The sequence below is a fragment of the Pseudorca crassidens genome, chromosome 5 (genome assembly GCF_039906515.1).
Source record: "Pseudorca crassidens isolate mPseCra1 chromosome 5, mPseCra1.hap1, whole genome shotgun sequence".
In the NCBI taxonomy this organism is placed as follows: domain Eukaryota; kingdom Metazoa; phylum Chordata; class Mammalia; order Artiodactyla; family Delphinidae; genus Pseudorca; species Pseudorca crassidens.
In genome coordinates this window covers 58,711,857-58,724,096 of record NC_090300.1, presented here as the reverse complement: position 1 = coordinate 58,724,096, position 12,240 = coordinate 58,711,857, and the positions used below count along the sequence as shown (strand labels likewise).

At 38.5% G+C, this 12,240-nt stretch overlaps 1 protein-coding gene across 1 annotated transcript in view; it reads right to left on the bottom strand.

The window, feature by feature from the left end:
* NAALADL2 (N-acetylated alpha-linked acidic dipeptidase like 2) overlaps positions 1-12,240 on the bottom strand; it is a 913,415-nt gene that overhangs the window by 264,422 nt on the left and 636,753 nt on the right. The window contains exon 10 of the mRNA XM_067738075.1: positions 7,090-7,236. Coding sequence (XP_067594176.1) covers positions 7,090-7,236 — 147 coding nt within the window. The remainder of the gene's footprint in view (positions 1-7,089; positions 7,237-12,240) is intronic.

The window sequence follows — 12,240 nt, the reverse complement described above, 5'->3', positions numbered from 1 at the left end:
ACATTTCATGCTGCCTTTTATTTAAAGTAAATTATTAAAGACATTTTTGAAGTATGCTGAGTGCAGAATGTGTTTAGATGACTACAATTTTCCCCAACTTTGAGAGTTGCCTGGACCATTTCATATCAATTCTTTATTAGCAACTCACCTTTTAAAGTGTTATAGCTACAGGTTTCTAAGAAGTCATTTTTTTCATACTCATGATTCATAATTTTATGTAACAATTAAATTACCTAGTTACTAAAAACAAACACAAAGGGCATATACAGGTCTGAAAATAGAGCTGACTCCAGGCAAATGTACCATTGAAACAGAGAGAACTGAGAGTGCAAAAATTCAGGCAGGATCTCATTACAATGAGCTTCAAGCCTTAAGTATTAATCATTATGTTTTAAGGGAATGAAAATAGTCAATGAATCCCACAAATTGGTTAAGTGGAAGTCATTTAAGACAATGTCTACTCTACTGACTTATTTGGTTGTTTATATGTCTGAGTCCCAATCTAGACTGTGGCCACTGTAGGGAAAAGAGGGCATTTTTGGATTCATCTTTGTATTTCTAACAGAGTGCTGGATTACAACCAATGCTTAATAACTAACTGCTGGCTAAATTAATGAATGTGTTAGAATGAACCAATATCTGAATAAATCACATCTGGAATTGCCTTATATTCTTAACTTAAATTTTGCCAAATTTACAACTTGGTCTATCATTAAACCTATTGCAAGTAGTGTTATTGAAATTATCAAAAACTTCATTATAAAACAAGTCCCCTCATAACAGGCATGATCACAAGATCATCCCTGAAAAGAGCGTTAGAGTTAAAATACAGTGCGTATGCTATATATTTTGATCCAATCACTGTAGGCATTCAGAATAAATATTCTTATTTAGAAGTCCAAGCAAGGATAATTGCTAGAGGAATCTGTCCTCCTTCCAGCCATTTCAAAATATGAGGCAATTTGAAATATGATCTTTGAATTATCCAACTGAGTCTTAAGAGTGTCTCCATTCTTTGTCTTTTCAATATTTGTCTCATATTTCAATTTCTTGTGTTTACTCCTCAGGCTCTTGGAAGCATACTGCAACTTTAGCAGCACTCCCTCTGTGACAGGCATTTCATATACTGTACAATCAAAGCTTTTCAAGTCTGCTCTATAACGGTTGATTTGTTGATTGGGGTTTAACCTTCCCTTCCAAAAGAAGGATTCCAAGGAACAGAATCCTTTGTAGGGTCACAGTTTATGAGAGTGTTATATTCCCTACTTCATGCTGTTTGCCAGGTGAATGAGATGGTAATACTCAAAGATGACCAAAAAAGGTAAACACAGGTTATATAGAATCACAGTTCAAAATCCTTGTAACAGGGACTTCCCTGGTGGCCCAGTGGTTAAGAATCCGCCTGCCAATGCAGGGGACACGGGTTCAAGCCCTGGTCCAGGAAGATCCCACATGCCGCGGAGCACCTAAGCCCGTGCGCCACAACTACTGAGCCTGCACTCTAGAGCCCACGAGCCACAACTACTGAAGCCCGTGTGCCTGGAGCCCATGCGCCACAACAAGAGAAGCCACTGCAGTGAGAAGCCCGTGCATCGCAGTGAAGGGTGGCCCCCACTCACCACAACTAGAGAAAGCCCAAACGTGGCAAGGAAGACCCAACGCATCCAAAAATAAACAAATAAAATAAATAAATTAAAACAAAAATCCTTGTAACGGCAAAGTTAAACAGCTAGTCAGATATTATAAAGGATAAAGCACAGTAATCCCTCAGTATACGTGGACACCCCCATGGATACCAAAATTCATGGATGTTCAAGTCCCTTACATAAAATGACGTAGTAGAGTTTGGCCCTCCATACCTGCAGGTTCTGCATGTGGATACGGAGGGGCCTACTGTAGAACAGTTTAACGAAGGCCATTTCCCCAAATCAGTATTTCTTCAAATGTGGTCCAGAGACCTGCAAGTGTCCCTGAGACCAAATCTATTTTCATAATGATAGTAATATTACACGGCTTTTTCACTCTCATTTTCTACATTCATAAGTGTATAGGGTACAGAAAGTCCATTAATAGGGTTTCAGATTCCATACTGGAACTAACCTTTAGGAAACTAATACTTGCCATTTCAGTATAGTATCAAAGAAAAATGTCTGTCATTATATGAATAGACTATTAGACCATATTTCATTCATATATTTCCACCAAAACAACATGTTACAACAGATTAAATGCAGAAACAGATATGAGAACCCAGCTACCAAGTATTAAGTCACATTAAAGAGACTGGCAAAATGTAAAACAGTGCACTCTTCTCATTTATGTTTTCTTGTCTTGGGAAATGTAATTATATTTTATAAAAATAAGTTATTTATATTAATTTATAACAAGTATATTACTGATATTTTTAAAGAATTAATAAATACTATATATATTTCTTCAGTTTCAACTTCTAATATGGTAAATATTTGCACATATTACTCACATAAACAAAAAGCTCTTTTCTTTGGAGTGCTCAGTACTCGAAGAGTGCAAATGGGTTTTTAGAACAAAATGTTTGAAAACCTTTACTCTAAATGAAGCAGGTCTGATCTGAAAATAACCATACCATATATTTTGTTCTGACATTTTCCTTTTCCTAAAATAACTTACAAAGAAAAGGAATGAGCTAGAGAGAACACTGAAGACCCCCTCTCCACCGCGTTTCCAGCTGGCACATTTTGAAGTAGAAGAGGTAAAATCTCATTTCTAAGTGACATTAATTAGTTGCATAGCTATCAGTATAAAACAAATTCTATCATATACTACAAAACATCAGTACAGCTTATGTATAGTTACACAAACTACTTGGTCTCAAGTCAAGAGATATTAATTGACTTTTGAATTCTTATTATCTGTTAACATAACAATGACAGTGACTAATTTCCCAACAGAAAATGTAATGACAGAATGACCTCTAATTTAAGTAAGATAAGTTTTTCTTCAACTTAGTAGAATAAAACAAAGAATCAACATGTAAACTATGAGTTACTTTGCTCCAAAATGTATTTGTGTGTATTGCATCTGCACAAATTATCATTTTTATCCCATAAAATTACCTTAAAGTTCAAACACACACTCTCATGCTGCTATCAGTTTAAGAATCAGATTGATATCAAACTCATCTAACTTAAAAAGAATTAATAAGAGTTTCAAAATACCTAGGCTACTTGGTTTTCGTTTTCTGCATTACCAAAGGACATTAAAACAATTATGCAAAGACCCCTGCTATATAAAAGCTATCATACCCTTTTATCTCATTATCATTTAAATGTTAAATGCTCCATTATAGAGGTAAATTGGGTTTAAAAAGGAATTTTTAAAGCAGAAGAGCAAAAAATATAAGGTTAAACAGAGTGAAGAATCAGAGCTTCAAACTGTAATATAAAGTTTACTAGGGCAAGGATTGATCTTTTGGTATACTAAGAAAGCCCGACCCTCTGACATGCCCTATATAGAGTAAATATACTGATCTGGAACAAAAGTTATGTGAAACAGCTGTTAAGTGACAGAAGAAATGTGCATTGGACCACCAGCTTGTCATAAATATTGCACTCTTAATCAGAAAGCATCTGTCTTTTCATTTCCTTTTCAGCAATCTCTGCATTGTATTTAATCTGTGCAGAATGCTTCTCCTAACAGGTGCAACAATGTTTACAAATTGAAAACCTTATTTAAATGAAGTTTACAACTAGAGACGTTTCAATTAACAAGGTGATATCTTATGAGAAGGAATAATTCTAACATTTGGCAAACCCATAGATTGCTTTCCATTTGTGAAATTTAATTATTGAAAAATTAGAGTATAGATGCCAAAAAAGCTAAAGATGAAAGGTGCCTCAAGCAATCTATGCAATATACAGGCATCCAGAGAAACTACAGGGAGAAATTGCTGGTGGGAATGTGGATAGTATGAAATATTGGGAATAGATATTATAAAATGTCATATTTCATCAAACAATAATTTTAGAACTAATAATGTCCCATATGTCCATAAAAAGTGGTGTCTACGGCACTAATCTACTTTCCTACAGGTAATTTTTCTCTTATTATCATTATTTTTGAAATTGAGTATAAAATACTTATAATCAATCTTGCTGGATTAAAAAAACTGTCAGAAATTCTAAGGCTTGCATTATAATCATCTAAATAAATTTTAAATGGATAGTTTCTTCAAAAATGAGTATAAATTAGCACACTTAGAGTGCATATACAATTTTTAAAGTGAAAGGACTACAAAATTATCGACTTTAACTTTTTTACTCAAAATTAGTGCAAAGATAATGAACTCACTTCCTACAGGGGCCAAACAGGTAATAGAGGTGATACAAGTCTGGTGAAACATGTGGCCCTTTAGGTTGATCAATCATTCATTTCCCAATTTTTGATAGAAAGAGATATTGAAGAAATATTCTTTAATACTGTAATCATAATGCACAATTTAGCCAATTGTTTCCATGGAAAAAAAGGAATCCATTTCTCCAAAAATTCAAGTTTTCAATAAAGCGCAGAACAAACAAAAGGTATTTGTGGACTGGATCTGACCCTGGGGCTTCCAATTTACAAGCTTTAGTTTAATAGTTGAGAACATGGGCTTACTGTTAAAGAGATCTAAGGTCAACTTCTATCTTGGCCATTTATTAGCTTTATGACCTTGGATCAGCTACTTGATTTTAAGCTCCATTTCATCCTCAGAAAAAAAAAGTGTTAATAATAAAAGGTGACTCATAGGGATATCATAAACATTGAATGAGATGAGGTAATATAAAATATTTGCTAATATAAAAATTTTAGCAAAGCAAGCACTCAATAAGTGGTAGATATTACATACTATACATATAGTATATTATGCAATACAAAAATATAACATATATTTTAAATTTAATTGCATGGGAAAAGCTCTAACTTCCTTATCGGCTTTTACTAATTGACATAGGATAAATATCCTTTATATCATGGGTAAAGACTTTCAATATTTATAATTCCTCTTAATAACTGTATACAGATATCTATTATAGGTTAACGCAGAAAGCAAAGATCATTATCTGTTCTTTGGAGAATTTACCGTACAAAATTATCTCATCTCAAGCATTCATATTTTGTAAGGGACAAATCCATTAAAAAAATTTTCCACACTAAAGCAATATAAACAAGGTCATTAGTTATAAAGCATAGAAGATTCTCTTTTAATTGCTTTTTTTTGAGACAAATACAGTAGAAAATAAAAATGATTTTGATGGGAGTTAGACATTCTGTGTGTAATTTGAAAAACTGATTAGCTTCTTCAGACTAAGCCAGCTCTAGCCAATAAACTTTAGCCTGAGGTGTTTCACATTATAATAGTACCTTCTGAGAAAATCACTGGGACCTGTTTCCAAATCTTCTCCCATTAACACCTCAGATCTTCCAGCTGATCCTCATCAAATCCCGCCTCTTCAGCCTTAGAAGCTTGTTTTTCTTAACGATTCACAAGCTCCTCCCTCCCACTAATGTCTTCTTATTGAAAAAGTTTAGAAATTCTCCCTAATATGTAAATCAGATAATAATAATTGTGATGATACCTATAGTTACTGGAGGTCTTATTATATGCTTAAAGTTAGCCAAGCCCTTTACATGCATAATCTCATTTAATCCTTACCATGGCTCTCTAGATTCCATAAGTATACCAAGTTCCCCTCATCTATAAACCAATTCTGAAAGAAGTTAAATCATTTGTCTAGTACTTGAGTTCAGAGTCAAGTCTAGTGCCATACATAAGGCTATACTACATTGCCTCTCTAAATTCTTGGCTTAAACTCAACCAAAATGAATTAAACATGTATTGGATAAAAGCTTTCATTCAATGTGTTAACATGACAGGAGCTGGATTGGCTGGGATGGGGTGGGGATGATAAAAAGATGTTAGAAGATATCAAGCAGGAAAATTAAAAGTGAGTTAATTTCTTAATACATCAGTTTCATTATATGTAGTGGTTTTGGTAAGAGGAAAGATACCTCTATACATGTACCCCGTTTTCAAACAGCAATAGCATATGAAAATTCAATTTTAAAAAATTGATAAATCACAGTGATTACTTTTGCATTACCCAAGAATTCATCTCATTACAATAGGAGTCACCAGAGTTTCTCCATCTGTGAATTTAAGTTGTTAGTGATCATTTGTGTCTACTGAGGGAGTAAGGGGTGAGGGTAGAGGGCTGCAGAGAAACCTAAAGGTCACTTTTGCTAAAAGCTATCAGACATTAAGATATTGCATATCTGACGTTGATAAAAATATAATTTAAACACAACTTCCCAGGAACGTTTATAATTTGAAAAACAAAGAAGGTTTTAGTCTATTTTCCAGCCACTATTTTGTTAATGAAATAGTTACATCAAGAAGGCCACCCCAGAGGCTTTCAAATAGCTCCCAATAATGCATGAACAATTTGTAAAAGAAGGAAAAGTCTTTCAGCAGGTTTGGATCTACAGAGAAACAGTTTCCTGTGACATAACTCTGAGAAAGATTAAAAGGCTTAATGTCCAACAGAAAAATGAACATACTTAAGGTGAATCAGGTCTCTGTGATATTCTTTGGGAAAAAACTTCGTATCCTCACACACAAAAAAAGTAGCATCTTTTTAGGCAAGCAAACTATTGACAAACTTTGGGAGGCTAATCCACAAGACTCACATTAACATACAGCACATGAAATGCACTTTCCCTTGGGCAAGAAGAGGATAATCTATTGCACATGTCATCTGTTTCTGTGAATTCTGAAGATTACAATTACGTTTTGATGTTAATCCAACAACTGCACATTTCTTGCTGCGAAGCACACTGAAAATGTGAGTGACTGTATAAATCTTTTTAAATTGAATTCAACACTATTGAAAAGAGCTGATGTTTTCAAATATTCTTACAAAGCCTCTGAACAGCAAGAATAACTTTCTAAATGAAGCAGCTTCTTATAGTTACCTATTGGGTAAGAAAGACAAAAAAGCCAGGATAAAATAAAATTCTGCATGTCTGTTATATATATTGTGTGTGTTTTGCATTTTTGGAAACACTCACCTCTAATGCTTTGATGTCCTCATAAGTAAACCTCACGGTGGGAACTCCAAGATGGTTGATGAAGTAATTGGCATCATCTTGCATCTGTACAGAACTGATATTTGTTTCTGGGCACTGACCTCTTCTGGAACAGTTGAAATTATTTTTCTGAAAAACATAATTTAAATTGTTAGCACACACTATGCTTCTTAGGTTATCCCTAAATGAATGCTACTCAAAACGTGGTTCACAGTTCAGCAGCATCAATGGCACCCAGGAGCTTATTCGAAACATGAAATGTAAATGCTTAGTCTCCACCCATGTCCTCCCAAATGGGAACCTTTGGGGATGGAGCCCAGAAATCTGTGTAGCAACATTCCTCTACTGCGCTCACGCTCACTGAAGAGTGACTAGCACTGGACTAAATCAAGCTTTGCTTGTTATTGTTGCTTAAAAAGCATTTTTATCATAGCTATATTATCTGTAATGACTCGTTAAGAGAATGTTGAGTCCCTAAAAAAGGTTTAGTTTTGTCTTTTTTAAAGTTTTCCCACAAATTTAAAGGACAGTTTGGTAAGATATAATTCTATTCTAAAAATGTTTATTGGACAACCACAGAAAAAAATTTCTCAATTTCCTCGTCAAAGCATATCCCCACATGTGTTAAGAGTATATGCCAGGTGAAAGAGTAAGACGCGGAGATCACCTTCCTCCCCACAGATACACCAGAAATACATCTACACGTGGAACAACTCCTACAGAACACCTACTGAACGCTGGCAAAAGACCTCAGACCTCCCAAAAGGCAAGAAACCCCCCATGTACCTGGGGAGGGCAAAAGAAAAAAGAATAAACACAGACAAAAGGATAGGGATGGGACAAGGGAGCTGTGAAGGAGGAAAGGATTCCACACATTAGAAGCCCCTTCGCGGGCGGAGACTGCAGGTAGCGGAGGGGGAAAGCTTCAGAGCCGCGGAGGAGAGCACAGTAACAGGGGTGCGGGGGGCAAAGCGGGGAGATTCCCGCACAGAGGATCGGTGCCGACCGGCACTTACCAGCCCGAGAGGCTTGTCTGCTCCCCCGCCGGGGCGGGCGGGGCTGGGAGCTGAGGCTCGGGTTTCGGTCGGAGCGCAGGGAGAGGACTGGGGTTGGCGGCGTGAACACAGCCTGCAGGGGGTTAGTGCGCCACGGCTAGCCGGGAGGGAGTCCGGGGAAAAGCCTGGACCTGCCGAAGAGGCAAGAGACTTTTTCTTCCCTCTTTGTTTCCTGATGCGCGAGGAGACGGGATTAAGAGCGCTGCTTAAAGGAGCTCCAGAGACGGGCGCCAGCCGCGGCTAAAAGCGCGGACCCCAGAGACAGGCATGAGACGCTAAGGCTGCTGCTGCCGCCACCAAGAAGCCTGTGTGCGAGCACAGGGCACTATCCACACCCCCCTTCCGGGAAGCCTGTGCAGCCCACCACTGCCAGGTTCCCGGGATCCAGGGACAACTACCCCAGGAGAACGCACGGCACGCCTCACGCTGTTGCAATGTCACGCTGGCCTCTGCCGCTGTAGGCCCGCCCCCGCACTACGTGCCCCGCCCTCCCCCCCCCCGCACTACGTGCCCCGCCCTCCCCCCCCGCACTACGTGCCCCGCCCTCCCCCCCCCCCGCACTACGTGCCCCGCCCTCCCCCCGACCCCCCCCCCCCGCCCCCCGCCCCGGCCTGAGTGAGCCGGAGCCTCTGAATCAGCTGCTCCTTTAACCCCGTCCTGTCTGAGCGAAGAACAGATGCCCTCCTACGACCTACACGCAGAGGCGTGGCCAGATCCAAAGCTGAACCCAAGGAGCTGTGAGAACAAAGAAGAAAAAGGGAAATCTCTCCCAGCAGCCTCAGAAGCAGCAAATTAAAGCTCCACAATCAACTTGATGTACCCTGCACCTGTGGAATACATGAATACACAACGAATCATCCCAAATTGAGGAGGTGGACGTTGAGAGCAAGATTTATGATTTTTTCCCTTTTTCCTTTTTTTGTGGGTGTGTATGCTTCTGTGTGAGATTTTGTCTGTATAGCTTTGCTTCCACCATTTGTCCGAGGGTTCTATCCGTACGTTATTTTTTGTTTGTTTTTAATTTTTTTCTTAATAATTCATTTTTATTTTAATAACTTTATTTCACTTTATCTTCGTTCTTTCTTTCCTTCCTTCCCTCCTTTAAACAATTAATCATCACAAATTGAGGAGGTGGACTTTGAGAGCAAGATTTATGATTTTTTCCCCTTTTCCTCTTTTTGTGAGTGTGTATGTGTATGCTTCTGTGAGATTTTGTCTGTATAGCTTTGCTTCCACCATTTTCCTAGGGCTCTATGCGTCCATTTTTTATTTCTCAATAATTTTTTTTTTATTTTAATAACTTTATTATATTTTATCTTACTTTATTTTATTTTATCTTCTTTCTTTTTTCCATCCTTCCCTCCTTCCTTCCTTCCTCCCTCCCTCCCTCCTTCCCTCACTCCTTTCTTTCTTTCTTTCTTTCTTTCTTTCTTTCTTTCTTTCTTTCTACTTCTACTAATTCTTTCTTTCTACTTTGTCTCTCTTTTATTCTGAGCCGTGTGGATGAAAGGCTCTTGGTGCTGCAGCCAGGAGTCAGTGCTGTGCCTCTGAGGTGGGAGAGCCAACTTCAGGACACTGGTCCACAAGAGACCTCCCAGCTCCACATAATATCAAATGGTGAAAATCTCCCAGAGATCTCCATCTCAACACCAGCACCCAGCTTCACTCAACGACCAGCAAGCTACAGTGCTGGACATCCTATGCCAAACAACTAGCAAAACAGGAACACAACCCCACCCATTAGCAGAGAGGCTGCCTAAAATCATAATAAGTCCACAGACACCCCAAAACACACCACCAGATGTGGACCTGCCCACCAAAAAGACAAGACCCAACCTCATCCACCAGAACACAGGCACTAGTCCTCTCCACCAGGAAGGCTACACAAGCCACTGAACCAACTTTAGCCACTGGGGACAGACACCAAAAACAACGGGAACTACGAACCTGCAGCCTGCAAAAAAGAGACCCCCAAACACAGTAAGATAAGCAAAATGAGAAGACAGAAAAACACACAGCAGATGAAGGAGCAAGATAAAAACCCACCAGACCTAACAATTGAAGAGGAAATAGGCAGTCTACCTGAAAAAGAATTCAGAATAACGATAGTAAAGATGATCCAAAATCTTGGAAATAGAATAGACAAAATGCAAGAAACATTTAACAAGGACCTAGAAGAACTAAAGATGAAACAAAAAATGATAAACAACAAAATAAATGAAATTAAAAATACTCTAGATGGGATCAATAGCAGAATAACTGAGGCAGAAGAACTAATAATTGACCTGGAAGATAAAATAGTGGAAATAACTACTGCAGAGCTGAATAAAGAAAAAAGAATGAAAAGAACTGAGGACAGTCTCAGAGACCTCTGGGACAACATTAAGCGCACCAACATTCAAATCATAGGGGTTCAAAAAGAAGAAGAGAAAAAGAAAGGGACTGAGAAAATATTTGAAGAGATTATAGTTGAAAACTTCCCTAATATGGGAAAGGAAATAGTTAATCAAGTCCAGGAAGCACAGAGAGTCCCATACAGGATAAATCCAAGGAGAAATACTCCAAGACACATATTAATCAAACTGTCAAAATTTAAATACAAAGAAAACATATTAAAAGCAGCAAGGGAAAAACAACAAATAACACACAAGGGAATCCCCATAAGGTTAACAGCTGATCTTTCAGCAGAAACTCTACAAACCAGAAGGGACTGGCAGGACATATTTAAAGTTGGTTCCAGGTTTTTAATGTGGGATCTTCCCGGACCAGGGCACGAACCCGTGTCCCCTGCATCGGCAGGCGGACTCTCAACCACTGTGCCACCAGGGAAGCCCCTCTATGTCTTTCTGAGATAGCATATGTACCCTACTCATCATCAATGAAAATATAGATTTGGTTTTAATTTAATTTCATATACACAATTCTTACATCCACTCTAAATATCAGCCATGTTCCTTAGATAGAAAATTTTTCTCAACAGAGGAATGCCATGGATCAAAAATTGACAACTCGGGCTTCCAGTGGTTGAGAGTCCGCCTGCCGCTGCAGGGGACACGGGTTCGTGCCCCGGTCCGGGAAGATCCCACATGCCGCGGAGCGGCTGGGCCCGTGAGCCATGGCCGCTGAGCCTGCGCGTTCGGAGCCTGTGCTCCTCAACGGGAGAGGCCACAACAGTGAGAGGCCTGCGTACCAGAAAAAAAAAAAAAAAAAAAAAAAAATTGACAACTCTAAATTCCATGAGTTGTCTGAAAAAAAAATTATTCAATTAAATTTTTAAAAATAATTGTGGTTTAAAATTTTGATATCACTTTTACTCAGTCATCATTTTTATATAATAGCTTCCCTCTGACAAAAAGTATTAATTTCCCATATGTGCAATTAATTAAAATGGCAGAAATGACTCACTCCAATCAATACTTCCATTCTTTGTTTGATCTAACAGTTGCACAAAGCAAAATTCTTGTTTTGCCTCAGTCTTTTTCGGGCCCCAGGGATTCTTTCCAGAGGCAGTACAGATTCTCTAGTCTCTCTGTTCTTTCCATGACTAATCCCATTGCATAGATTTAATATTTTCATTGCATTCCATTTTCCAGGCAAATCAAAAGGGTAACATCCAGCCTTCAGAATCACATTTCTTAAAATACTTCTGCATCCTTTCCCCTACTCTGGCTTGCTTTACTTTACCCATTTATTGAAAAGTCTATCTTTTCCCTAAAGGTTTGTATTGCCACCTCCGTCATACTTAAACTCCTTTCTAAACCAACTCTAAGATGGCAACAGGCTGAGCATTACCTAGAATTGCTTTAAAATTATATTTTGATGGTTAAGATCTCTTAAACCACATCTATGGTGCTATCATAGACTATTTACAGAGGGAAGACAGGGTACAGAACAATAGGGTTGCGTGGCCCAAGGTGTAGCTCGACTCTACAGCTTCGGGCACTGGGATGTTGAGTCTCCTGTCAGAGTTAAGCCCAAATGAAGAGTAAAAGCTTCAAGAAAGCCAATCCAAGATTGGAGGATCAGAGGTGACACAGAGTTCCCTAACGAGCCTTTCTGGGGCTTGTTCCTTACCTAC